Source organism: Microcebus murinus, chromosome 12, assembly GCF_040939455.1.
Source record: "Microcebus murinus isolate Inina chromosome 12, M.murinus_Inina_mat1.0, whole genome shotgun sequence".
Taxonomy (NCBI): domain Eukaryota; kingdom Metazoa; phylum Chordata; class Mammalia; order Primates; family Cheirogaleidae; genus Microcebus; species Microcebus murinus.
This window is the reverse complement of record NC_134115.1, coordinates 88026235-88051214: the sequence shown is the minus strand read 5'-3', so window position 1 is coordinate 88051214 and position 24980 is coordinate 88026235. Positions and strand designations below refer to the sequence as shown.

General features: G+C 56.3%; 2 protein-coding genes across 4 annotated transcripts in view; one reads left to right on the top strand and one right to left on the bottom strand.

The window, feature by feature from the left end:
• The window catches only part of NTMT1 (N-terminal Xaa-Pro-Lys N-methyltransferase 1), a 42801-nt gene that overhangs the window by 3247 nt on the left and 14574 nt on the right, over window positions 1-24980 (bottom strand). The window contains exons 1-2 of one of the 3 annotated variants that reach the window (XM_012772198.3): window positions 6207-6370; window positions 5659-6040 (exon numbers count right to left, since the gene is read on the bottom strand). The exons of 1 other annotated variant lie outside the window; for it this stretch is intronic. The gene's annotated coding sequence lies outside the window, so the exon portion shown is untranslated. Of the gene's footprint in view, window positions 1-5658; window positions 6041-6206; window positions 6371-9032; window positions 9168-24980 lie in introns of those variants that run through there. One more of the 3 variants, XM_012772203.3, reaches the window with a different exon arrangement.
• On the top strand, window positions 791-17171 carry C12H9orf50 (chromosome 12 C9orf50 homolog). Its single transcript, XM_076008438.1, has 11 exons — window positions 791-877; window positions 5491-5561; window positions 5668-5848; window positions 6312-6380; window positions 9327-9379; window positions 10704-10762; window positions 11018-11108; window positions 14594-14757; window positions 16088-16247; window positions 16421-16595; window positions 16960-17171. Exons 1-11 carry the CDS (start codon window positions 791-793, stop codon window positions 17047-17049), a joined length of 1200 nt encoding a protein of 399 aa, XP_075864553.1. The 3' UTR covers window positions 17050-17171.

Below are 24980 nucleotides of genomic sequence, written 5' to 3'. Positions count from 1 at the left end.
AACCACCCTAAGGTTAAGCTGGGAGTGGCAGGAGAAAATACGTACTTCTGAAGACTGTTGGCAGCTGTGTAGACCGTAGGAGCCAAGGGCGAAAGCAGACAGCGACAAGGAGACCGTTGCCAGGATGGACAGAGGAAACGACAAAGCATGATAGGCCCAGGAGCAGGGCTAGGGCCTGCCACGCCCTTCAGGAGATGGATGATGGCTTGGTGGCCCCACGCTCCACACAGAGCCAGCCTGGCCATATCGTGTCAGGGAGGGACAGAGGATCACATCCCTTCCCTGAGGAACTGGCACTTATCAACCAGGATTTACCACGCACAGGCACTGTCCTAGATGTTGTGAGGCTTCCCAATAAAGCCCTGACCCCCCGAAAGCTCAGAGTCCACTATGAGACAGGAAAGAAAATGGCACCAACTAAAATACTCAGCAGAAAAATGAGGACTGTGAGTGATAAAGTGGAGGGAAAACTCAAGGGGTAGAGAAATCCTTTTTAAAAGGCAGACAAGGGCAGCAGCCCAGAGGTAGCTGTCCCTGGCTGGACCTTGAAGGGCAAGGAATGATGAATGGGGGGTACAGGCAGAGTTAGGGGTGATGTAATAGTGTGCCATCAGAGGATGAGAAGGGGACAGAGGAAGAGGACATTGCGGAAGATGAGCCTGGGTTATGGCGGGCGCTGAGTGCAAGGCGCCATGGGTCCAGTCTGTCCATAGCAGCAAACTAGCCCACTGAGAACTTCTGAAGGGCAAGTGGGTGTGCTCGGCCCTAACCTGAGGGAGGCACAGTGGGAATGGCAGTGGCCAGCCAGTGGACGACAAGTAGCAGCAGTAGTGAGAATGATGATGACAGCAGCTGCTACGTGTCAGTTGGAAACACTGTAAATCGCAAACATGTGGCTGACTGGGAGCCATAGCTTGTTGCTGCCGTCAGGCCTCAGGACGCCTGCACGCTGCTCCTGCATGCTGTGAAGTTGAACCCCTGGAAGTCCAGGACAGTGTACTTAACTGGGCTGTAGTAAGTCACGGATCCCCATGAGGACCTCTGGTATAGTCCTTAAAAACAACTAAAAGTTGGCCGGGCGCTGTGGCTCACGCCTGTAATCCTAGCTCTTGGGAGGCCGAGGCGGGCGAATTGCTCAAGGTCAGGAGTTCAAAACCAGCCTGAGCAAGAGCGAGACCCCGTCTCTACTATAAATAGAAAGAAATTAATTGGCCAACTGATATATATATGTAAAAAAAAAAAATTAGCCGGGCATGGTGGCGCATGCCTGTAGTCCCAGCTACTCGGGAGGCTGAGGCAGAAGGATCACTCAAGCCCAGGAGTTTGAGGTTGCTGTGAGCTAGGCTGACGCCACGGCACTCACTCTAGCCTGGGCAACAAAGTGAGACTCTGTCTCAAAAAAAAAAAAAAAAAAAAAAAAAAAAACAACTAAAAGTTTAAAAACCCTAAGATCAAGGAATGCTTTAAGGCTGTGGTTCCCAACTCCCAGGCAAGCAGCCCGCTAGGAAATGGGCCACACATCACCTGAGCTCCGCACCACCTCCCCGCACGACACCCCACTCCCTGACCCTTGGTCCGTGGAAAAACCGTCTTCCATGCAACTGGTCCCTGGTGCCAAAAGGTTGGGGACTGCTGCTTTGAGGGCTTCAGGGGTAGTCAGAGAGAAAACAGAAAAGTACCTCTCAGGAGCAGCATAAGGCCATGGAAACATAACTGACAGACTATACAGAGAGGAGGGGAATAAAATAGGAGAAAATCTGAAGAATTTTCATTGATCACATTTTTTAGCCCCCAGCGCACAACTGTACTCCAAACTTGTCCTGAGAAGGAAACTTCCAGAAACAGGAGGCCCAGCCCAGCAGTTCAAGAATACTAGCTGATGGGATTCTGCTTCTGTCACTGGTCAGCCTTTTCCAGATACCCTGCCAGCTGGTGGGGCACAAGGGAAGGGCCCACCATGGCTGCTGAGAGCAGATGGGACAGTCCCCTCCTCTTCACCCCCAGACCTGGCTCCTTCAGCACCTTCAGGCATTCTTCACAGACACAGTCACACAATGGCCTTCTGAGGGACCAGAAGAAAGCTGACGACATCCATGTGCCCACCAGAGTCTGGCTCTCCTCAGGTCTGTGATTGTCACTGTTTCCACCCTTAACAGAACACTTTCACTGTGGTCAGAGAGAAGCCTGCTGAGATCCCACTTCAGACTCTTGAGGCAACTCCCAGACTGATCCCCTCACTTCGCTGTTGGGGCACAAGGGTTTGGGGCCAGGAGGAAGTCAAGCTGCAATCACTGCACCAATAGAGAAGTCCTGTGGGGTAACAGGCCTGGGGAGGAACTGCATTCTAAATACTGCAGGCTCATCACAGTGCCCCCACACCAGCGTCCCAGTACTTGAAACTACACCCTTGGAAAGAGAAAGTGGCACACTGCTTACAAGAATGAACGCTCGCTTCAACCAGATCTGCCAATCCCTAAGGCTGCCAGCTGTGCCAGGGCAGACCTTGAGAGCTGATAGGACAGGGGCCACTAGCCCGAATGTCGCCATGTAGCTGGGTCTGGGGGCTACTTATGTCATGGGGTCAAGAGGATTAAGGACCCAGGCCAAGTGGGCTCCTGTCCTCTGCCCACAGGCACCATGGCTACCATGTCACAGGTCCTCCATCCATCAAGCAGAGGACAGCATCAAAACCAACTCTTCAGCCGGGCGCGGTGGCTCACGCCTATAATCCTAGCTCTCTGGGAGGCCAAGGCGGGTGGATTGCTCGAGGTTAGGAGTTCGAAACCAGCCTGAGCAAGAGTGAGACCTCGTCTCTACTATAAATAGAAAGAAATTGATTGGCCAAATAATATATATAGAAAAAATTAGCCAGGCATGGTGGCCCATGCCTGTAGTCCCAGCCACTTGGGAGGCTGAGGCAGAAGGATTGCTTGAGCCCAGGAGTTTGAGGTTGCTGTGAGCTAGGCTGACGCCACAGCACTCATTCTAGCCTAGGCAACAAAGCGAGACTCTGTCTCAAAAAAAAAAAAAAAAAAAAAACAACCCTTCCACACCACACCAGCAGAACTCCCAGTCGAGCTCAACCCTCCCTCTCTCTTACCGCCCACCAGTCTTGGCAAACTGAAGGTTTTATATTCAAATCTATCTCCCCACAGGACTGGGAGCGCCTTAGAGGGCAATGGCAACATCCAAGATTTATCACTGTATTTTCTTGCATCCCATGTAGCACATAGGTATTCAACAAAAAGTTCACTTCTAACTAAATGAATCAAGTAAATTTGGGGTCCAGCATTTACTGGGCTGTACTCTTCTCTGCCTGTCTGCCCCCCCAAGATGCAAGCTTCCCAGAGGCAGGGACATTACTTTGTACACCATTATTCCACCACCTGATAAAAGGTGGGCATTTACTAATTGGTTGTCGAATGAAAGAATGGACTTTGTGCAACTATAGCCATCTTCCACTTTTAAGAAAATCCTACAAAGTCCAACCATTCAAAACTGATAACACTGAGGGCTGTTACTGACAATATAATTTTTTGTTTTACCAAAAGCCTTACAACATGATTCCTATAAATGTCAAGGTCCCCTGAATAATCCAATTTACAAGAATTCCACTTACACACAGATTCTAGGAACAAGCCAGGGGAGGCACAGCTAGGTCGGGAAACAGCAAGTATAGCTGACATTTGTTCTAACAGCTGATTCATTAATAAACATGATTCCTGGGGTCCTGTCTATGCTTTGCCTCTGGGTGTCCAGATTGGAGTAGGGCAGGAGGCTGCTAGGAGTCAGAAGGAACAGCAAGGTCGGTCAGCCACACAGCAGGATGTGCTCCTCCATCCTGCTCCAGAGCACAGTGAGGAGCTACCTGGCTGCAGGGCCTGGGAAGGGGCCAGGGGCACAGCCTGGCTTTGTGTGCACACTGGACTAGCTCAGAGACGAAACAGTCTGCTCATAGTAAATGTCTGCTCAGCAGGTAGAAGGTGATCCTGCATCCTTCACGGTCACCTGACCTCTTCCTCCTCCCCCTCCAAGCAGTTTAGGGCAACACCCAGGCAGCTGCCCCAGCCACTGCTCCCCTTCCCCAGGATCCACAGTAGAGGATGGTGCTTGAACTCACTGGCTGACATTTGCACAGTCATGTCATCCTCCTCATCTAAGTCTCTAAGAAAAAGCCTAAAAGCAACAGGAGGCAAAAGCCTGCCTAAAGTTACCTCCTCCCTCTTGCAGCCCGCTTATTCTCCCTGGATCCATGTGGACAGCAGCTGAACATAGGAGAATGGCAGAGTGCTCTATGAAAAAGAAGTGGAGGAAGAGAGGGAGATAGGCCCCCCCCCCAAAAAAAAATGTAGGGAAAAAATTTTAAACTAACAGACTCTGATGGAGTCGGATGAACAAGGTGTGAGTCTCAGCTCTGATCAACAGCCATGTAGGCTCAGACGAGACAACCTCAGCATTCTCAGTTTATCTACACAACAGGAACAGTAACACTGGCTGTATGTAAAGGCTGTGATGATTAAATGTGCATATGAAAAGCTTACAGTGCCCAACACAGTGCCAGGCAGACTGTCTCTTGAGCTTTAGAAGTCTCTATCAAAGGAGATTCTTGTCAACTCTGCCAACTGTGAAGATCAAGTGAGAAAAATGCATTAAAATGCCATATGAGCAGAGTGTCAGACACACCCAAGGGATTGTTAACTGGTATCCAGCAGACTCAAACAGCCCTGGGAGTGAGCTTCCTCTCCATGTAAGCACTGAACCACTGTAGAGATTTCTAAAATGCTCTCCTTGTTATCCTACAGCTGTGACCTCCACCAAAACGTTCCACCTGTATCTCCAATACTCCCTTAGTCCCCAGTCTAGACAGAAAAGAGAACACACAAAAGGAAGCATATGAAAACATACACAGGAAACCAGGAACAGAATTCAAGAGGGAATCCAGGCTCCTTGTCCCTCCCAGGGGCTCATCCCATTTCCCTGGGCAATCATTCTACACATCACAACCATCTGCTACACTGTCCCACCCCACCTTCAGGGCCTCTGATAACACCTGTTTCAACTCCTTCTCGTACAGATGAAGAACCAAGGTCGAGAGAGAGAAAAGACCACACAGTTGGTGGGCAGCAAAGCCTGGGATTTTTGATATGGCAGCCTTCCGGCAAGCAAGCTGACCTTGGCCCCAAGGGCTCCGGAGCTGCACCTGTGTCAGGCCAGAGCTGGGGCGAGGCCCGCGGGTGAATAGGATACCAACTGCTATGCCACGGACTTTGTGCCAGGCTCCGAGCTGTGCCTTCTACCGATTCCTCACACCCACCCTCCGAGTGGGTGCTCCTCTTATTCCCGTTTCTCAGGAGGGAAACTGAGGATCAGGTAGAGAAAGAAACTTGCTGTGGCCTGGAAACTGGCGTAGGGGAGTGCCGCACTCAGGTTTTGGGTGCCTTGGCTTTCCTCCTCTACCTCAACTAATGGCCCCCCGATGTCCCTACCCAGGTCCGGCCCATGGACTTTCTGGGGACGCGCACGTGGGCCCCCGCCGGCAAGCGCTCACGCGCCCGGGTCACGTGACAAGCCGGGGCCTCCGAGCGCCGAGGCAGTTGGGGGTCGCGGCCTCCCTTCTCCCGGGGCTGCCTCCCCTCCGCGCCGCCTCGCGCTACTCACCCCGGGCAGGGGCTCCCGGGACCCAGAAGAAGAGGACGGGGAAGAGGAAGGGAGAGTGCCGGAGGCGGCGGCAGCGGCGACCCCACAAGCCACAGCAACTACGCCAAACAGCAACCAGACGCCACAGCTCGCGGCGCGCGCTGCCTTTGTGCGCTCGCGTCACTTCCGGGCGCCTGGGGGCGGGACCGCGGTTGGCCCCGCCCCTCCCCCGGCTCGCCCCGCCCCGCGAGCTCCGGACCCACTAGGCTTGTGCGTCTCCGGAAGGGATCTCCCCGACTGACAGAGCCGCGGGGGCGCCCTCTCCCCGCCGCCGCCACGTGCACCAGTTCTTTCGGAGGCTGCAAGGCCGGACTTCTAGAGACGGGTGTTGAGGAGCTTTCCACTGGGTAAAAAAGGAAAAAAACCATTTGTCCTTAAACCGACCCCAAAAAATAAAGAAAAGAAAAAGAAATACCCTTGGCAGGGCCAGGGCATCGCCACCCCAAACAGAACAAATCCAAGAAGTTTCCATTCCAGAAAGGTTGCCCTTCCCTGGGCTCCTCACATACATAGAAAGTCGGGAGCGGTCTCCGGAGCGGCTGTGGTGGAAACGCAAGCTTGCAGGTAGATAGACCCTGTCCACCTCTCTGAGCTTCATGCTCCTCTCCTGCCAGGCCGTTGTAATAATTACTCAGCTTCTGGCGCTCAGAGGGTTAAATTTGTGGGATATTGCACGTCAAACCGTAAGCCCGGTGCTTGCAGTGGATTCTCAGGACATGGAAGCTGTTATAATGAAAATATTAGTCTTAAGTAGGTTCATTTTCCCTAAATTAACATCCTGGTATTAGATTTACAATGCCTTCCTCTGGGCGATGCACACAGGAGGTGCTTAAGATGTGTTTGCTGTAATATAGTGAAAGCTATGGGGGAAGGGAGTGCTGAAAAGCCCCCTTTACAGTTGAGTCCCCAAAATCTGTTTATGTACATGCTATTTGGCATTCCCTCTGGATTATTCTAGGTCATACTTGCCTCCCCTGGTCTGGACTCCTCTCTCAAGCTTCGTTTTCCATGTCTATAAGGAAAGGGGATAGATCCTGGGCAATTCAATTGCTGGGGGTGTCTACAATACTCTTTTGGAGGACAGCTCTGATTCAAGCTCTCATGTACCTAAAAGTCCACCCCTGTCTTAGTTCCAGGCAATGAAAGAGAAAGCCCCTTTCCCCATACCCAGGCTCCAAGGCCTCCGCAGAGTCTGGACAGCTCCCTGACCTCAACGCTTCTCACATCTATAAATCCCCAAGCCTAGCACACAGTATTAGGTTATTAAGTATGAAATGTCCAATTTCCTTAAGTACTAAATTTGACAGTTGATATCTCTGACATTTTACTTTGACATTTCTCGCTTTATTTTTATTGTGAAGGTACATCCTTAGTCTTTCAAATGCACATTATGGCTTATGATTATCTTTCAAAAATTTTTAGAGCAATTTTTGTGAAACCATGTATAAGTCAAAAATTCTTGTTATTCTTTTAATGTGAATTCTGTCATGGAACAAATGCAGCTCAGCTCAAAATATCAACGAAGTGTTTGGGAAGGTTGTGGCTAATGAACACCTAGTACCTCTATGGTTTGAGAAGTTCCATTCTGATGATTTTAATCTTGAAAATGAGCCACTTGGGTAACCTGAGACCAAGGTGGACAATGATGAGCTGAAAGCTGTAGTGGAAGCATGAATTATCAGCAAGTTTTGACATTACTATTTCAATAATATTGGGCCATTGGAAACAAATCAGCAAGATAAAGAAGCTGGATAGATGGGTTACGCATAAATTAACACATTGCCACACTAGAAAAGAAATTTTTTTCCTTGGGGCCACAGTGTTTTATTATGAAAATAGAATAAAAACTTCAAAAAGAAAATGATCCTTCCTAAATTAATGAAAAATTTATTATTTCTTTATTGTTTTCTGTGTGTGAGTTATATGCAACTTGAAAAATAGTTCTCCTGGCTCCCAAGATGAAGAGACATGTGAGTTATATATGCTTCTTGAGGCCCTGGGCTCAAATACAGCTTACGTGGCAGTTTACGTGTTAAACAAGTGTCAGAAGAGAAATCATCTCTAAGCTTGCTTTCATTGTTGTCATGACATAAAAGCAAACAATTTCTACACCATATTGTTACGTGTGATGAAAAATGGATTCCTTTTGACAATGGCAAGCGTTCAGCACAATGGTTGGATAAAGATGAAGTGCCAAAACAATAGTCCAAAACCAAATATTCATCAAAAAAAGCTAATGGTGTCTCTTTGGTGGTCCAATGCTAGTATTATCCACTACAGCTTCATGAAACCCAATCGATGACAGCGGATGTCTACTGCAACCAGCTGGACAAAATGATGAGGAGCTTGTGATGAAGCAGCGGAGGAGATTGGTTGATAGTGACAGGCCAATGCTCTTGCAAGACAGTGCTCCACCACATGTCTTACAAACAATGCTGCTCAAACTACAGAAGCTGGACTTGGAAACTCTCTGTCACCCACTGTACTCATCAGACCTTGCACCAACTGACTACTACTTCGTCCAGGCTTTGGACCACTTCTTGCAAGGAAAACTATTTGATACTGAACAAGCTGTGGGAAACACCTTTCACGGTTTCACCACCACTGGCTCTCCAGGTTTCTTTGCTGCTGGCATAAACAAGCTACTGTTAAGATGGAAAAACTGTGTCAATAGTTTAGGCACATAATTTGATTCATTGTACTGCTTCTTGTTTGAGATATAATAAACTACACTTTTGATTCAAAATCAGACATTTCATATTTTATGACCTAATACTTGCTCAACAAATGTTTGCAGTGTGCAAGGGCCAGAGAGCTCCTTAGAAACCATCTGGTGTTCCTCCACCATTTTTTAAAACTCATATACGCTTTAAATAAATACAAAAATTTCCACCTCCCCCACTCAGTTTTCTAACTTCCCAAGGAAGTATGTCCCTCCATACCTGGTTGAGGAGCATTTACAGAAAATGGAATACATACTTGACGATACCTCTTCCAGTGGTACACTGTGTAATTTGAATTACAAAGTCATTTTTTCATTTTCAATTTATAAGATTATACCATGCCTGTGAAATACTTGTCTAAACTACCTTTGTTCTCCACCTGAGTTTCACAATACTATGAGCTGGCCCCCTCCCAGCCAAGAGTTACAGATCAGGGCCATCAGTCCATTTTACCATGGAGCCCTGAGAAGGAAGGCACTTGTTCAGCATCACACAGCAAAGAGAAGTCGACCATGGACTTGAAATTGGGTCTCTTAGTTTCCAATACTTTTACTGCCCAGTTTGGGGGCAGAAATACTACTTCCCAAAGTCACAGAACCAATCATGACCCACCTGAGCCTCCTGGATCTGGAAGGGGTGAACCATTCTGGGCCCTCTCTCCAGGGCTTAGGCCTGGCTGCCCTGGTCAGGAGTCCCAGTGCCCCTGGTGGCTGTATAGCCATGGCATCCAGGGCACAAGAGCCCCACCCTTGGCCCCCAGGCCTCAGCGCCCACGGCTGCTCAGGTGGCCGTGGGTAAGGGACGGATCACAATGACCCTGAAGAGGCCCTGGACACAGCAGGCAGGGGCTGGCAGAAGGACCAGGTGGGGAAGATGGGCTCTCCCAAGCACTAGCCCACCTGCTAGGGGGCTCTGAACTCTCCGGACCTTCTCTGGCCCCACCCAGAAGCCCTGCAAGGGTGAGTATGACCCCACCCAGGAGCCAGCTCAAATTAGACAACAACCTGGGAGTTAGGTGTGGGGGGAAGGAAGCAGGTTCAGAGACCCTCCCAGCATCAGAACTGGGGGTGGGACTGGGGTTCTGCCTCCCCAAAGGGGAATTTTGTTAAAAGTATATGTGTTGGCGCCCTGCCCCAGACTTGATGAATCAGAATCTGGGGTGGGAGGTGGGGGGAAGTCTTCTGTATTTTCAACCAGCTCCCCACTGGGGGGCTCTGAGGCACCACCTGGATTGGGTGACTGCTGGTCAGGTCCTCCCAGCTGGTTCCCGTCTCCCTGCTCCCAGCAGAAGGCTAACAACCCAAATAGATCTGAAGGCGCCCGCCTGGGCTAAGTGCTCCACCAGCGTGACTCCGCCTCACCCTAACAAAGGAGGCGGGCGCTGGCACTGTCCCCATTCTACAGAGCAGAGCGCTGAGAGGAGGCTGAGAGCAGTTAACTGGCTTGCCCAGGGTTACAGAGCTAGTAAATAGTGGAGCTGAGACTGAATCCTAAATAATAATTTTAAAACAATAAGAATGGCAGCCAGTCTCTAAGCATGTACAACGCGCCTGGCCCTATTCTAAGCGACTGACACATGCTCGCTCATTTAAACGTCACAGCCACCCAAAAAGGTAGGTACTCCTGCCGTCACCATTTTTCAGGTGAGGGAACAGAGGCTCAGGGAGCTCTGGCCAGAGCCTCTCAGTGCCTGCCGGCCAGCGGCGCGAGCCCCCGCACCGCGCTATCCCCGCTCTGAGCACGATGGCCCGGGCCTGGCCTGCGCCCTCCCCGCCACCCCACATGGCGCCCCCCGCCCCCGCCGGCGTGAGGGTGCCCTGAGCTGAGCGCGGGGCACACCATGTTCCGGCGTCCGCTCTACCCGGGGGCCCGGGAGGCGCGCAAGGAGTTCCCCGGCGACGGCGACTTCCGACGGAGAGAGCCGCTGCTGCCCAGGCTGACCTCGCCCGAGCTGCGAGCGGTTCGCCTCGCGCGGAGCGCAGCGGGCTCCAGAGTCGCGGGGGGCGGCGCCGCGTGGTGGCAGGACTCGGATGCCAAGTCCCGGGGATACCTTGGGGGCCCCCAGAGGCGCCTGCCCGACCTGTCCCCGGAGCCCCCGCGGGCAGCTCAGAAGCGCAACGTGCTGAGTTCCGTGCTGCTGCCACCCTTGCACTCGACCAGCGCGCCCCGAGGACCGGCACCCCGGTGCCCAGGGCCCGGAGAGTGCGAGCACTCTCGGGGGGGCGCGGCCAGGAGGCGCCCCGGCTCCTTGGGCGCCCTCATAGAAGAGTTCCTCCCTAGCAGGTTCCGGGAGTTCCTGCAACAGCTCCAACAGAAGTGCGCAGAGCCACCTGAGCCACTGAGTGAGGCCCCGCCAGGCCCCAGGGGGCGGGGCGGGGCAGAGACATTTCCGGTGGGGGTGGGCCCTGGGGTTCCCGTCCTCCCCGCCTCGGTGCTCAGAGAGATGCTAATGTTAGCTGAGTATCTCTCACGGAGTCCTCCCAGCCACTCCCAAGGGCTGGTCCACCACCGCCCCAAGGCCATATAACCAGGAGGGACCTACTCAGGCCTGTTCCCCAGCGAAGGCTCACAACTATTCCACCTCTTTCTGGCTCCAGCATCCTCAGCTTCACGACATCAAAGGGCCGTGCCACAGCACTGCCGAGGGTCTCATCAGTGTCCCCACTGCTCTTTCCTCCCAGACCTGTGGTAAGTCTCAGTCCCCTTCTTGGTCGGAACAGGGTGGCCATCCATGCTTACGGGGTGAGGGGCCCTGGCCACTCGTGGCAGGTGTGGCCCAGGTGTCTTTAAGGGGCCAGTCTTCCTACTTCCAGGATAGTCTTAAGAAGATTTTGCTCCATCAGATCCTACCCTGGGCCTCTGAAAGATGATCACTCATCACTCACCATGGCCAGCTCATGGGTGATGGGAGTGTATGGGTGGGGGTGGGGGAGAAAGGGTATTTCTTTGCTTCCCTTCTTTTGTCTTTCACCCATGGATTTATTGATTTATTCACCTGTCCATTGGTCAATCCAGCCATTCATGTGTCCATCCATGAGTTAGGTCTTCTGCTGAAGCTTTCAAAACCACTTATCTGTCCTTACATAGATTATCCAAGAGTCAAGTCTTCTACTAACCCATTCAGAATTCATTCATCAGTTCATCTATGAATCCATCCATCCGTTAATCAGGTCTTCTGCCAACACATTCATAATTCATCCATGAATCTATTCATATATCCATTCTCCTATTCACCCATCCATCCTTGCATACATCTTATCCATGAACCGTGTCTTCTATAACCTGTTTATGAATCTCTCCATTCATCCATCCATTCATCTATCTATCATGAACCCATGACTCCATCCATCCACCCACCGACCCATGAATCAGGTCGGCTGTCGATCCATTAATCCAGCCAGCCAGCCAGTCATTTATCTAGTCACAAACTCCCACACTTCTGTCCACCCATCTGCGCATCCAGTGATCAACTATCTTCAAATCCTTCCATCTACTTGTAAATCCAGGATCCTGTCCATCCCTAATGTAGTCATAAAGCCGTCCACAGATCTACATACCCATCCACGTCCATCTGCCCGTCCACCCACGATTCAGTCCTATTCAGACCCTTTCATAACTCACCCATTAGTTCATCCATCCATCAGCCCACCCACCCAGTCTTCCATCCTTTTACCCATCCCACCAACATCTGTCCATTTCTTTCTCTTTTATTAGGTTTTATTATATGTCAAATGTTGGGGAAAATAAAATAAGGGTTTGAGGTAAGAGAAGAGCCTGGGCACAAGAGCTTACCTGGGGCTAGATGCTGTAGCTCTAACAGAGGGGGAAAGAAAGCAGAAAAATCCCTCCGGGTTAAACAGGCTAAAGCAGGGGTAACAGGTGCGGAGCACTGCCTGTGAGTTTAAAGACCAGGGAGACTGCACACATGGCGTACATATCCCGCCTCATCTTGTACCCATGCCAGACACTGGATCACACACATTTCCCCACTGAGTCTCAGAACCTTTCCGTACACAGAACTCCAGGCAGACACCGCGGATCAATCAGAGTAGGAACCAGAAATGAAACACATTTACCAGCCTAGGAACTTGAAACCAATCAGGCCAAATAAGCACACAACAGCTCACAAGATATAATAAAAACTATGGGCTGGGCATGGTGGCTCGCACCTGTAATTCTAGCACTCTGGGAGACCGAGGTGGGAAGATCGCTTGAGTTCAGGAGTTTGAGACCAGCCTGAGCAAGAGCGAGACCCCATCTCTACTAAAAATAGAAAAACTAGCTGGGCATGGTGGCAAGCATTTATAGTCCCAGCTACTCGGGAGGCTGAGGCAGGAAAATAAATAGCTTGAGCCCAGGAGTTTGAGGTTGCTGTGAGCTGGGCTGACGCCACGGCACTCACTCTAGCCAGGGCAACAGAGCAAGACTCTGTCTCAAAAAAAAATAAATAAAACAAAAGCCTGTGAAGTTCATTCCTTAAATGTGAGCCAAAGCAGAGACAGACAGATTCACAGATTTTCAGATTCAAGAGCGAGCGCTTGAGCAGCTTACCATGTGTGACCTTCCCTGGTAGGTCCGCCGGGGACACCAGGCTGCGTTAGAACAGGCTCCATCGGCCCTCAAGTGGAGAAGCCAAGGTTTCAGACTGACGGGCAGGGCCAGGACAGGCCTTTGTGTGGCCCTGCGGCCAGCAGAGAGCAGGCGCTCATAAACAGACACTGTTGGACACCTGGGTCCCAATGCCTGTGGCCAGGCACTGTCCTAGACATCTCACAGCTGCTTGGCTCTTTGGTGGGCTGATGAAAAGCACACTTGGGGCAGGGCGTGGTGGCTCACGCCTGTAATCCTAGCACTCTGGGAGGCCGAGGCGGGATTGCTCAAGGTCAGGAGTTCGAAACCAGCCTGAACAAGACCCCGTCTCTGCTATAAATAGAAAGAAATTAATTGGCCAACTAATATATATAGAAAAAAATTAGCCGGGCATGGTGGTGCATGCCTGTAGTCCCAGCTACTCGGGAGGCTGAGGCAGGAGGATCGCTTGAGCCCAGGAGTTTGAGGTTGCTGTGAGCTAGGCTGACGCCACGGCACTCACTCTAGCCTGGGCAACAGAGTGAGACTCTGTCTCAAAAAAAAAAAAAAAAAAAGACAAGACAAGAAAAGCACGCTTGGCATCTACACAGACATGAAGATATGGTTAGATAAATGGATGCAGATAGATAAATGTGTGTGTACTTAAGGTCAGATGTGGCATTTCTGAATAATAGAACATAGGTGGATCGAGCAGGCCCTCTGGTAGTCTTGACCTTGATGCTGAAATTAATAACAATAAATGGAACAATTTTATCTATTCCATATAAATATAACAGATATCCTTTATTAAGCACAAACCTTTTGCCAGGCTCTGTACTAGCTGCCTCATCTAAGTCATTTGTCACTTACCAGACCCATGTGAGGATGGTATTATTGTGCCTAGGATAAATAACTTAAAGGAGAAAACTGCAAAATGCAGGCTTGGGAGTGTTCTGCCAGAGGTCACACGGCTGACACGGGGCATAATTGATACTGACGATTGCAACAGGAACCGCTCTGTTAGAGGTGTTTACTCTCGGCCCTGCAGACCCTGGCTGGGTGCTTCTGCAGGGCATCTCGTGTCTGCACAACCCGCGCAGTGGGCACCGTGCTCACCCCATTTTACAGAGAGGAAAACAGGCTCACAGAGTCAGGATTGACACCCAGGACTGCATAGCTCCCGAGTTGGCATTCCTGTTCCCTCTGGTAACTCGCCTGGTGTATAAGGGTGCTGACTTTGGAACCAGAATGCAAATCTTGGCTCCATCTTGGTCACCGTGTGACCTTGGGCAAGTTGCAAAAGTCTCTGTGCCTCAGTTTCCTCACCTATAAAATGGGCATAATGATGGTGTTTCACGGGGGCTGTCTGGTTTGGTGGGATGGTGCACGTTACGCGCGCGGTCTGGTGGGAGGCAGGTGGGAGGTGCTCAGTGGAGGCCAGCTGCTGTGGCTGGCGTTATGTCATGGCCTCAGCCGACAGACCCGACGAGGTCACGCGTACAGGCTCACACCTCGCGTCTGGGTCTAGTGGCTGTGGTGTCGGGGTGGCATGGGGGGCTTCGGGCTCGGGCCATGGCCACCCCTGCCCCTCTCACCTCTCTCAGCAGGCCCCACGGTGCACAGGTCCCCAAGGTTAAGGCTGTGCCCACTCGAAGCTCCTCAGGGGAGGCCTCCGGGCCCCGCAGGCGGTGTTGCCCTTTCCGGGTTCGATTCGCTGACGAGACCCTACAGGACACTGCACTCCGCTACTGGGAGCGCAACTGTGCAGGTAGGCAGACAGGATGGGGAGCCTCGGGACTCCAGAAAGTTCCAGCCCGCAGCTGGGAAAGCAGAGGCTCTGGGCCTGGGCCCCCAGAGTGAGGAGCTGGCCTGCAAAGGCCAAAAGATCACTGACCCTGCAGAGGAAGGACCTGAACTGGCCTCCCTAGAGGATGTCGGGGTGACCTAGTAGGGGGCCTGGGGTCCAGCAGAGGTATCCCAGGGTGGGTGGCACCAGGGAGCAGCTGAAGTGGTGGCCCAGGACACAACGGCCATCCAGTCTGGCCACTAAAGAACTTCTTGCTCCAAGGGGTCGCTACGCACTGTATCTGCCCACCTTGGAACCAGCACCCACGGCATCCCAAGCCCACGTCTGTGCCCCCCGCCACACAGCCTAGAGGGGCTCCTCCAGAAGCGCAAGAAGCCACTGGAAGCACCTTCCTCCCATACCCATGAAGGCACCCCTCAGAAGCGTGGCTGAGGAGGTACCCAGGAAGGTTGAGAAGAGGAATCTTCTTTCTTCTGGGGACAGCCGCCACTGCCTAGCCCAGCAAAGAAGCTAAAAGCCACCAGGCCTGGGAGCAATGGCCTCTGTTCTGCATCCTCTCCAGCCAGCTTTCGCAGTGGGTGTTGAGAGGCAGACAGAAGAGCACGTCCTTGCCCTGAGCTCCACCTTTCTCCGTGTGCCCAGCCTCCTCTCTTCTCCACACCCAGGAGCCCCCAGGCCTTCCAACAGGCAATACCCTGCAGCTATTTATTGAGCACCTACTATGTGCAGTTTCAAGCAATGGGTGCCGCAAAGCCTAGCCGTGGGTAAAGCCCTACAAATCCAGGACCTCCACTGATTCAGGAGGGATCCTGGCCAGCCGGCTTAGAGTCGCAGGAAGCTGGAGAGGGAAGCTGTCATTTTTGCCCAACTTCCATCCTGAGACGGCTGTTGGGGAATTTGGGGTTCCTGACCACTGAATTCAGGGTTCCTGAGGCGGCCCTTTCTCCAGCCCTCAGCAATCTCAGCATCCTCTCTGGGATCTCCACGGGGGCGGGGGCGGGGGGGAGGGTGACTGGTCTTCCCACTGCGGGAAACCGGGCCTGTTGGGGGCTGGAGCCGGAGTGCGTTAGTGGGGGGTGGGCCCAGTCCGGGTAACAGCAGCACAAGAGTCACGCAGGATAGTTTTAAAACCCGAGCCTTCTCTGGAGGCAGCCAGAAGGCACTGGGGAGCCTAGGGTTGCCATGGAGACAGGGCTCTGCCTGGCCTTGCCTGCCAGAGGGAGGAGCGAGGAGTGGGGGCGCCGGGGTCCCCCTCCTGGCTTGGGATCTCACCTTGCCCTCTCTCCTGCAGTCCGGCAGCACATCACTGAGAACCGGACGTCCACCCTCCCGGCGGTGTCGGAGCGGCTGTTGGGGAGTGTTGGGAGATGGCTGGAGAGTCTGCCCAAAACCCTGAACCCCAGGGCCAAGGAGGAGGCCCTGACCAGCTCCTGCTGGAACTTCCCCAGTCCGTGAGCTCTGGGGACGGGACAGGACTCGAGAGCATCGCCAGGGCTCCCCCTTGCCCTCAGACTTCCCATCCGGCAGCGGGCAGGTTGCCAGTCTGGGCCCTCAAGGGCCCTGCCAGCCCAGGGTGGGCCTGGGACTCGGATCCACAAAGCTCACGGGCTCCTGTCTTCCCCAGGCCCACCCAGGAGCCGCAGGGCCACTTTTCTGAGGACACCCCCATGAACAACCGCCTGCCCTACATCCCCAGGGCCACCACCCAGAGGCAGCGGGGGGACCTCCGAAGCCTGCTGAACACCCACAACATCCTGGAGCAGGTGGGCAAATCGCCCAGCTCCTTGGGTCCTAAGCTGGTGAGCACCGACTAGCAGCCCTGCTCGGTGGGGTGGCCGGGGCCGGGCATGCCCTCCCTGCACACTCAGTCACCTGGCTTGCGGTGGCCAGGCCTGCGTACCTGCATCTCCCTCAAGGTGCAGCAGTCAAGGGGGCGGTCCCTAAGCTGGGCCTGCTGGGTTCAGATCCCAGCGCCACACCTGCAGGCGGCGGGGCCTTTCTGCATCTTAGTTTCCTCATCTGTAAAATGGGGCTGACAGTTACGCCTGTCCCCCAGCACTGTGGGGGAGAGTCTGCTGGGCCAGGGAGCCCTGTCCCCTGCCCTGAGGTCCCAGCAGCACCCAGCTGGTGGTCCTCCTCACTCTAGGAGTCTTTCCTGCCCAGCTTGGTGCTGCAGTCAGTTCTGAGGCGAAGCCACCCCAAGGGGTTCCAGCCCTCCTGCCGTCCATGACACTGCGGCAGGCTCAAAGGTGAACGCCCGTGAACCCATGCCCGGCAGCCCACAAGAGCCAGGCAATGAGCAGGGCCCTCCCTTGCCCCACGAATAAACGCACACCCCAGGTGGCTGGGACCTGCCACTAGGTCTCAAGGTACAAGCCTCTCCGGGTACCTGACTGCTCGTCTTGGGTTCCTGGGCCAGGGGAAGAGACAGGCGGAATCACAGCTGGGATGAGGCTGAGGGCTGGGCAAGGCATCGGCAGGGTTCAGGGCTGGGCCTGGTTCAATCCATTGAACCCCACTTCTGGAAGGTGGGGGACCCTGCAACACACCTCAAACCTGGGACGAAGCCTCTGTGGACCTAGATCAGCCCACACCTGAAGCAGGCCCCTCTGGTGACCTGAGTCTCCCACGCCCCTCCCCTGCCGGCCTCCATGTTGGACTGGCACCAGACGCTACACTGCTGACCTCAGACTGTTGGGTGGGGGCCTCCAGACGCCAGCCCAGGGAAAAGAGCCCTGTGTGTGGACAAACGTTAGTCGTCTGCGTTTTTCTGGCCACCTTCCCGCCCTCTGGGCCCTGGAGGGCAAGCCCCTGGGTGGGCTGGGGACAGGGTGGGGGGCAATGTTCAAATCCGCAGCAGGAGAGCTGCCTGCGCCTGGAGTCCCAGCTACTGTGGAGGCTGCGGCAGGAGTGTCCCTTGAGCCCAGGAGCTCAAGATAAATGACAAACCTTAAATCTGCACCAGCAGGTGGCAGACAAGGCCGCAGGCACTGACCCAGCACCCCCAGAGCCCTGCCACCCCTGTCTTCCTGGATGAAGTTTGAGCCCACTCCTCTCCTCGCAGCTGCCCTTTGCCCTCCTGCCCTCTGCCGTTGCCCGGGATCGCAGTCTTTATCCACAGCTCCTGGCTGGGCTGGAAAAAGCCGTGGAGCCCACGCGGGCGCCCCATTTTCATGGCAGGGATGGGCGGGTGGTGGTGGGCCTGGTGGGTTGTGGCTGGGCGAGGCCTTTTGTGAGCTGGCCCCCTGGCTCCAGAAGAAAGGCGACAGATCTGGAACGAGCCCTGCGGGGCAGGATGGCGGCCAGGCTACAACCGCCCCTCCCCTCCGCGGGGACTGGAGTGGGATGCAGCCCATGGGGTGTCCTCTCCCCATGTCTCCCGGTCGGTCCGGACATTTTCCGCCTGGCCCTCCGACCCAGCCTCCTTCCTGGAGAGCCTGCGGTCCCAGAGGAGGCTTGATTCTGGCACCTGCAGAGGGCCAGCGGGGAGTCCCAAGGGCACCTCCTCCCGGTGGCCTTGCGCAGCCCCCTCTGCCTCAGTTTCCCCCACGAACCGCGCCGGGGCCCCGCCCGCAGCCGGCTGCCGCGCCGCGCCGCGCCCACGCGGGGGCAGTGTTGGCCTGGCTTTGGCGCCGCCCGGCGCGGCCGAAACTTCTCAGCCTCTCGCGCCGGGGTCGGAAACTTTTCCCTGCGCGCTCGCGCCCGCCCGCGCTCGCGGCCCGGCCTGGGGGAGGCGCGCCACCCCAGCCCCAGCTTCTCTCTTTCTCGCTCGGTTGTTAACCCAGAACCGCTGAGCTTGCAGCCGCGCGCAGCACGGAGCACTGGAGGCCGAGTCCGCGAGGACAGCTCGGCGCGCGGGGAGGCGGCCGCGGAAATCCCGGGCGGCGTCTCGGCCCGCCCTCGGGCCCGCGCTCTCCCAGCCCTTCCCAGGACCGGGCCGCGCGCGGGGCGCTGCGGGAGGGCGGGGGGCGCCACGCGGGACCCCTGGGGGAGGGTCCCGGGCAGCCTCCGTCCTCCGTCCTGCTCCCCGCGCCCGCCCCGGCCCGCAGCGCCCTTGCCCGGTCCCCGCTCCGCCCGCCCGCGCTCCGCAGACCACAAACCGCAGACTCGGAGTCTGTGTCCACAGGACGCAGAGCCCCGTCCCGCACTCCCGGCTGTCATACACGGAGACACGCGTGCCTCTGTGTGGGGACCTGCACACACACACACACACACACACACACACAGCACGCCCGGCGCACCACGCGGACACCCCCACACACACACACCACACATTTCAAAACACAGGCCATGCACACGCACACAGATACTGCACCAGAAACACGCACACAGCACAAACAGCACAGACGCGGACGCCACCCAAGCACGCCCTTTCACAGTTGGGGTTGCCCAGGGACCCCAGCCTCCACATTCTGCACTCACCTGACTTGGAGGCCACAGATGCCTCCCCACTGGGCCTCCTTAGGTCCCTGTCTGTCCACCAACATGCTCCCCTCCCACCTTGAACTTGGGCTGACCAAGAAGGGGGGTGAGGAGGAAGAGCAGGAGTGCTGCAGGAGGGAGGGACCCCTGCCCAGCTCTTTCCGGTCCTCTGTCGCTCACCCCTGCCTGGCAGGTACGCCCACCCCCTCCCTGGGAGTCCCAGCAGGGCCCTTTTCCCTGGTACATTTCCACTCAGGGCTGGCAGGTGGCTGGCAGTCCCTCATGGGCTCCAGGGGGCAGCACGGCTGGAAGGCCAGGAAAACACCTGCTCTCCCAACCTCAGCCCCACCTGAGCTGCTGGGGGACAAGGCAGGTGTACTGCCCCCACCCCCAAGCCACCTCGGCTCAGTGAGGCCTCGCCTGCCCTTCTCACTCTGAGCAACCGCAGCCCTCCCCACCCCGCCCCTCCCCTGCCCTTGGCCATGGGCAGACGCTGTGCCCAACCAGGGCAAGGGGCAGTGGGAGCTGGGTCCAGTTGGGGGTGGAGGGGAGGAACAAAGGCAGCGACCACCGGAGAGGCAGGACCATCACTGCTTTCTCCAGGTGTTCCTGCCTCACCTGGCCTCTGCCTCCTGCAAGTGAGGTTCCCCAGCCTGGTTTGCTGACGCCGAGGCCCGGGAGCCTAGGGGGCCTCACCAGGCTGAGCTGGAGCTGGGCTGGCCCCACGAGTGACCCGCACTGGCAGAGCCCTCAGCCGCACACACAGCGGTCTCTCAGCAGCCGCGGTCAGTACAGGAGAACGAGGCCCAGGGAGGTTCCATGCTTTCTCAAGGTCACAGTTATCCGGAGCGGGAGGCAGGATGCAAACTCAGGGCCCGTGCAGAGACACCAACACGCTTCTCTGGCCGAAGCCAGTCCTCTGGGGAATCCCTCCTCCCAAGGTGAGGGCGGATGTGTGGGGCACCTTGGAGGCAGGAAGAATCAGGGCAAGGCCAGGGAGAAAGGGCGTTTATTTGGAGAAGCTGGAATTTGGCAGAAGCAAAGGGCCTGTGGGCACAGAAGTCTCTCGGTATCCTGGGAGGGCAGGTGGGACCCTGACAGGGAGCGGGAGGGGCAGGGCCGACTCCAGGCCTGCTCCGGGAGGGGCAGTGGGGGCCACTGCAGACATGGACCTTGGGTGCAGCCAGCCCCAAGCGGGGCTCCAGGGGCGTGAGCTGGCCCGGTGGCTCACTGACCGTCACCCTGCGGGCAGTTCATTGATGACTCCTATGGACTGAATCTTTGTGTCTCCCCAAAATTCATGTTGGGACCCTAATCCCAATGTGATGGCATTGGGAGGTGGGCCTTTGGGAGGTGACCAGGTCATGAGGGTGGCCCTCCTGAGTGGGACCAGTGCCTTTATCAGAGAGACCCCAGAGGGCTGCCTCCCGTTGCCCTGTGCCAGGTCACGGTGAGGAGTCAGTGGTCTGCAGGCTGGAGGGGGTCCCCAGACCCCAGCGGTGCTGGCACCCTGACCCCAGACTTTCAGCCTCCAGCCCGTGAGGACAAAGTTTCTGTTGCTGATACACTGCCCAGTCTGTGGTCATTTGTCACGGCGGCCGGAACAGACTCAGACAAGCACCTACTGGGTGCCGCCGCCATGCTGGGCTCTGAGCACACAGCAGACAGAATGACCAGCCCTGCCCTTGGAGCCTACAGTCGCTGCGGACGTGGGCTCCAATGGGCAATTCCAGGACACAGTGACAAGTGCCACCACGGACCCGCCCCCCCGTACAGGGTACGGGTGGCCACCTGGGCTTTCGGACAGCTCGGGGTGGAGGTGTGCTCACAGCTGCTCAGAGGAACGAAGGGGAAGGGAGGTGACCGCCACAGTCCCCGCAAGGCTGGTGCTGCCGTCCTCAGCAGGGGCTGGGAGGCAGGGGCACAGGGGGCTGTTGGCCAGGCAGAGGGAAACGTCGGTGTCCCCTCAGCCAAGACAGACACACACCCTGGGCCCAGCCACACGGGGCTGCCCGTCGCCCATTCCAGCTGCTCTGCGCTGTCCGCGCCCCTGCCAACTCGCTCCCCCCGCCCCTGCCCTCCCTCTCCCCTCATTTCTGCCTCTCTGGGTCCTTCTGTCTTCCCTCCCAGTATGCCCTAAGTGATAGATGGTCTGCACCTTCTAGGGGCTCCTGTTGGAGGCAGTCAAACCCCTCCATGAAGACATGTGCCACCACCTCCAGGCAGCCCCACAAGCCTCAACACTCCCCTATAAACAGCTCCAGGAAAGCAGGAGACAAATGACATTCACTGTGCCATTTGGGCCCATCACAGCCAGCTTTGGGCACTAGGTGGAGTCTGAGCCAGAAGCAGGGACTGGACTCGCCAGGCTGGGCCAGGTATCTCCAGGGCTCTGGAACTCTCCTCAACAGTGAGGCCTGGACCCTGAGAGCAGCAGCCAGGAGCAGCTCCTCTGCCCCTCCCATCATGGAGCCTGGGGACCTTTAGGGACCCACCCACCAGGGTTTCCCTGGTTTACTGTTTGCACTTGGCAGCTGTGGGGCTTCAGTGATGCCCCCAAACTCCCAGGGAGCCCCCTGCCAGGCTCCGGGCAGACTGCCAGCTCTCGTGGCTACAGAGACCAGCAAGCCGCAAAAGAATCTTCCTTTAGGAACCTGCTGGCCCAGACACTTCCCAGCCATCTTGACCCAAAGCATGTTCTTCAGGGGAAGCCACCTCCCCAGGCCAGGCAGCCGTCCTGGCAGTATTAGAGCCGCCAGAGCCCTCACGGAGGTCAGAGAGCAGCGGGAGATCCCAGCGGAATCACCGTGAGTGCTGCTGAGCGAGTGCCACGTGCAGACACTGACCCGAGCACTCGTGCTTAGCGCTTCCTTGCCCTTGAAGGAGGGCCCAGCTCTGGGAAGTAGGCACTGCCCCTACAGATGAAGAAACCAGGGCACAGAGAGGCTTAGTAACTTGACCAGGGGCACACAGCTGAGCTCCAGATAAATCATGGCAAAAGTTGTTATTCGGGAGGCACAGGCACCTGTGGAAGGGAACATGGAGCAGCTGCCTCCTCTGAGGCTGAGGCGCCTTCCTCCAGGAAGCCAACCTGGATTTCCTCCAGCCTGGCCACAGAGGGCCGCAGCCTGGGTGTCCAGGCTGGCAATCCTAGCAGACGCTGCCCACTTCTTGGTTCCACTCCTCACTCCTTCATTCCTTCACGGAACACGGTGGTTGAGCAGCTACGGGGGTGTTGGGCCCTGTGGATGAGACAGGCGGGGTGCTGCCTCGAGAGCCCAGGTCTTGGTGGGGGAGACATGGCTGGGGCTGGTCGCGCACAGGGCCTGTGCTCAGAAGGGGCCTGCGCTGGTTTCACGCTCTGCTCTTGGCATCTTGAAATCCGAAACACACGCTGAACAAGGGGCCCGCACATCGCGTGGCTGCCCGGCACAGACGCTAAACTGGGGCACGCTGCGCCGGGGCCGCACGGAGGCTAGCGCGAGGGGCCCTGAGGGTTTCTCAGAAGAACTGGCCGGGCAGAGAGGCTGAAGGGCCGGGGTGAGGCTCAGGGCATGGCAGCTCCCTGGAGATGACATCGAGGAGCAGGCTTTGTCCTGCCTGACCCCAAACCTCCTGTCCTAACTGTCCCCGGATCCTCGGGGCAGCTCCTCTGGGCCCGCTAAGCTCCCAAAGGGCCTTAAAAATACCCTCCACCTGTGTATGGGCTAGACACAGCGCCACCCGGGGCAGCGTCTGGAGGGCACAATCAATCGAGAAACCAGAGAGAAGAAAGCCCCTCCCAGCCCCCCCACCGGCTCTGGTCCCTCCCACTAGGTAACCCAGTTTCCTCTGCGCCTTCCAGAGATATTCTGTGCACATACAAGGAAGTATGTGCATGCGTGGGCTTTTTACATTTTAGTGTCGATTTTACACGAGTCCTGTATCGTACACGCTCTCCTGCACTTGGCTTCTCACTTCCCAGTCCAACTCGGGGATCCTAACAGGCTCTTTCAAGGTCACTGCATTGCGTAGATGGAGAAACCGGGGCCCAGGGTGTCACATGGCCAGTGTGGGTGTTCTGGTGGCCCAGGCATAGAGCCCGGCCTTAGCATGGGGTGGTCTGTGCTCCTCGCTGTGCCCGCCAAACGCCCAGGCCTCCCCACGGCCTCTTTCCTGTCCTCACCACACGGGCTGCCAAAGAGGGATTGTGTGATCTCCATTTCCACCTGCGGCTCAGAGACGCACAGCCACTGTCCCGGGGCCACACAGCTGAACCAGGGTTGGAACCCACAAAGCCAGATGCGGAAGCCCCGACTTCAGCAGGTGACATTTGGGCAGTGGATCCTCCCAGCCTGAGGAAGCCCCTAGAATGGAGCTGGCAGGGGGCCCAGCCAGGCCTGGGGGGTGGGGCGGGGCCATGTGGCTGGCGGGGGACAGGGCAGGTGTGTGGGTGCCTGGTCTCCTAGGCCCCAGCTGCACCAAGAGGCTCCTGGAACGCCCCCAAGCCTGTCTGGTCGCCAGGGAGGGCTGGCATCAGCTGGCTGAACGTGCCTGGGGCTGCCATCCGATTCAGCATTTGGGTTCGAAGCATCATTTTTATTGTGTTTTGTTTATCCAAAGCTCAGCCTGGAAATCCGCTTTCGTGCCTCCCCACCCTAGCGGGTTTGGATGCAGCATCCGCTGTTATCTCAGCCTTGAAGACGATTCCCCGAGCCAGGGGCTCCTTCCCTGAGCGCGCCTGGCCCCTCATGTGTGGGCGTTCGGGTCTGCAGGACAGCGCAGCACGCACCTGTCCTGGCAGCCTGGGGCAGGGGGACGGCAGCCCCACAGGAGCTGTGCCATGAAACCTCCAGAGTGCCCGGGGCGCGGCCGTGCTGGTGCAGGGAGGTCTTGTCACGAGGGAGGTCTTGTCACGAGACCCTGTGCCGAAAGCTAAGAGCTGCCTGCGCCAGAAAAACGTCCCTATGTACACTTTTCAATCAATTCAAGGAACTTCTAGGGCCTTCTGAGGCCCATCCGTGGACCCCTCCCTCCAGTTTAAAGCCTGTTCTAAAGGAATCCCACAGTCGGCCTTTTGGTATAATAATCAGAGCAGCGAGAATTGAACACAGACGGTTTCAGGCACTGTGCTCTGGGATTTCTCTGATCAGTTCATTGACTCCTCACAACTGAGGCACAGAGAGGTTGGGTCACTCATCCAAGGTCACACAGCTGGGAAGTGGCGAAGTTAGGATCCTAAGCCCAGCCAGTCTGGCCCAGGACTGCACTCCTAACCACGCACGCACGCACGCACGCACGCACGCACGCACGCACGCCCCCAGCACGGCGCCTGGCTCCTGAGCGAAGCTGTGGGTGAGGCCCGGGACAGCCCGTGGTGGAAGGCCCCAGGTTAAGCGCCCAGGCTTGGGCCTGGCTGAGCTGGCCGACTGAGGTCCAGTCCTCTGTGAGGGTCAGGTGAGGCCCCCTGGCCCAGGGCCAGAGAGCGGGCAGGAGCTGATGTTATAGTGAGGGAGTGACACACAGTGGGACAACCCTCACCAGGGACTGCCACCCAGCACAGACAGCCTCCACCCCTCCTCCTCCCTCTCCCCTCCCTCTTTCCCCCTTCATGTCTCCCCTCTCTCCCCATCCCACCCCTCCCTCCTACCTCTAGTTCCCTTCCTCCTTCCCCCTCCCATCTTCTCTCTCCCTACCTTCTTCCCCTCCTCTCTTCCCCTCTTCTTCCTCTTCTCTCCCTTATCTCTCCCTCTCTCTTCCCTCCTCTCTCCCTCTTTCTTCCC

What these genes read in the sequence shown, in the direction of transcription:
- C12H9orf50 (XM_076008438.1), top strand. Translation starts at nt 791, where the DNA reads ATGGCAGTGGCCAGCCAGTGGACGACAAGTAGCAGCAGTAGTGAGAAT. An exon ending in CGCTCACGCGCCCGGGTCAC is followed by an intron (nt 5,562 to 5,667) that starts GTGACAAGCCGG and finishes CACCCCGGGCAG; the next exon opens with GGGCTCCCGGGACCCAGAAG. An exon ending in GCTCCTTGGGTCCTAAGCTG is followed by an intron (nt 16,596 to 16,959) that starts GTGAGCACCGAC and finishes TTTCCTGCCCAG; the next exon opens with CTTGGTGCTGCAGTCAGTTC.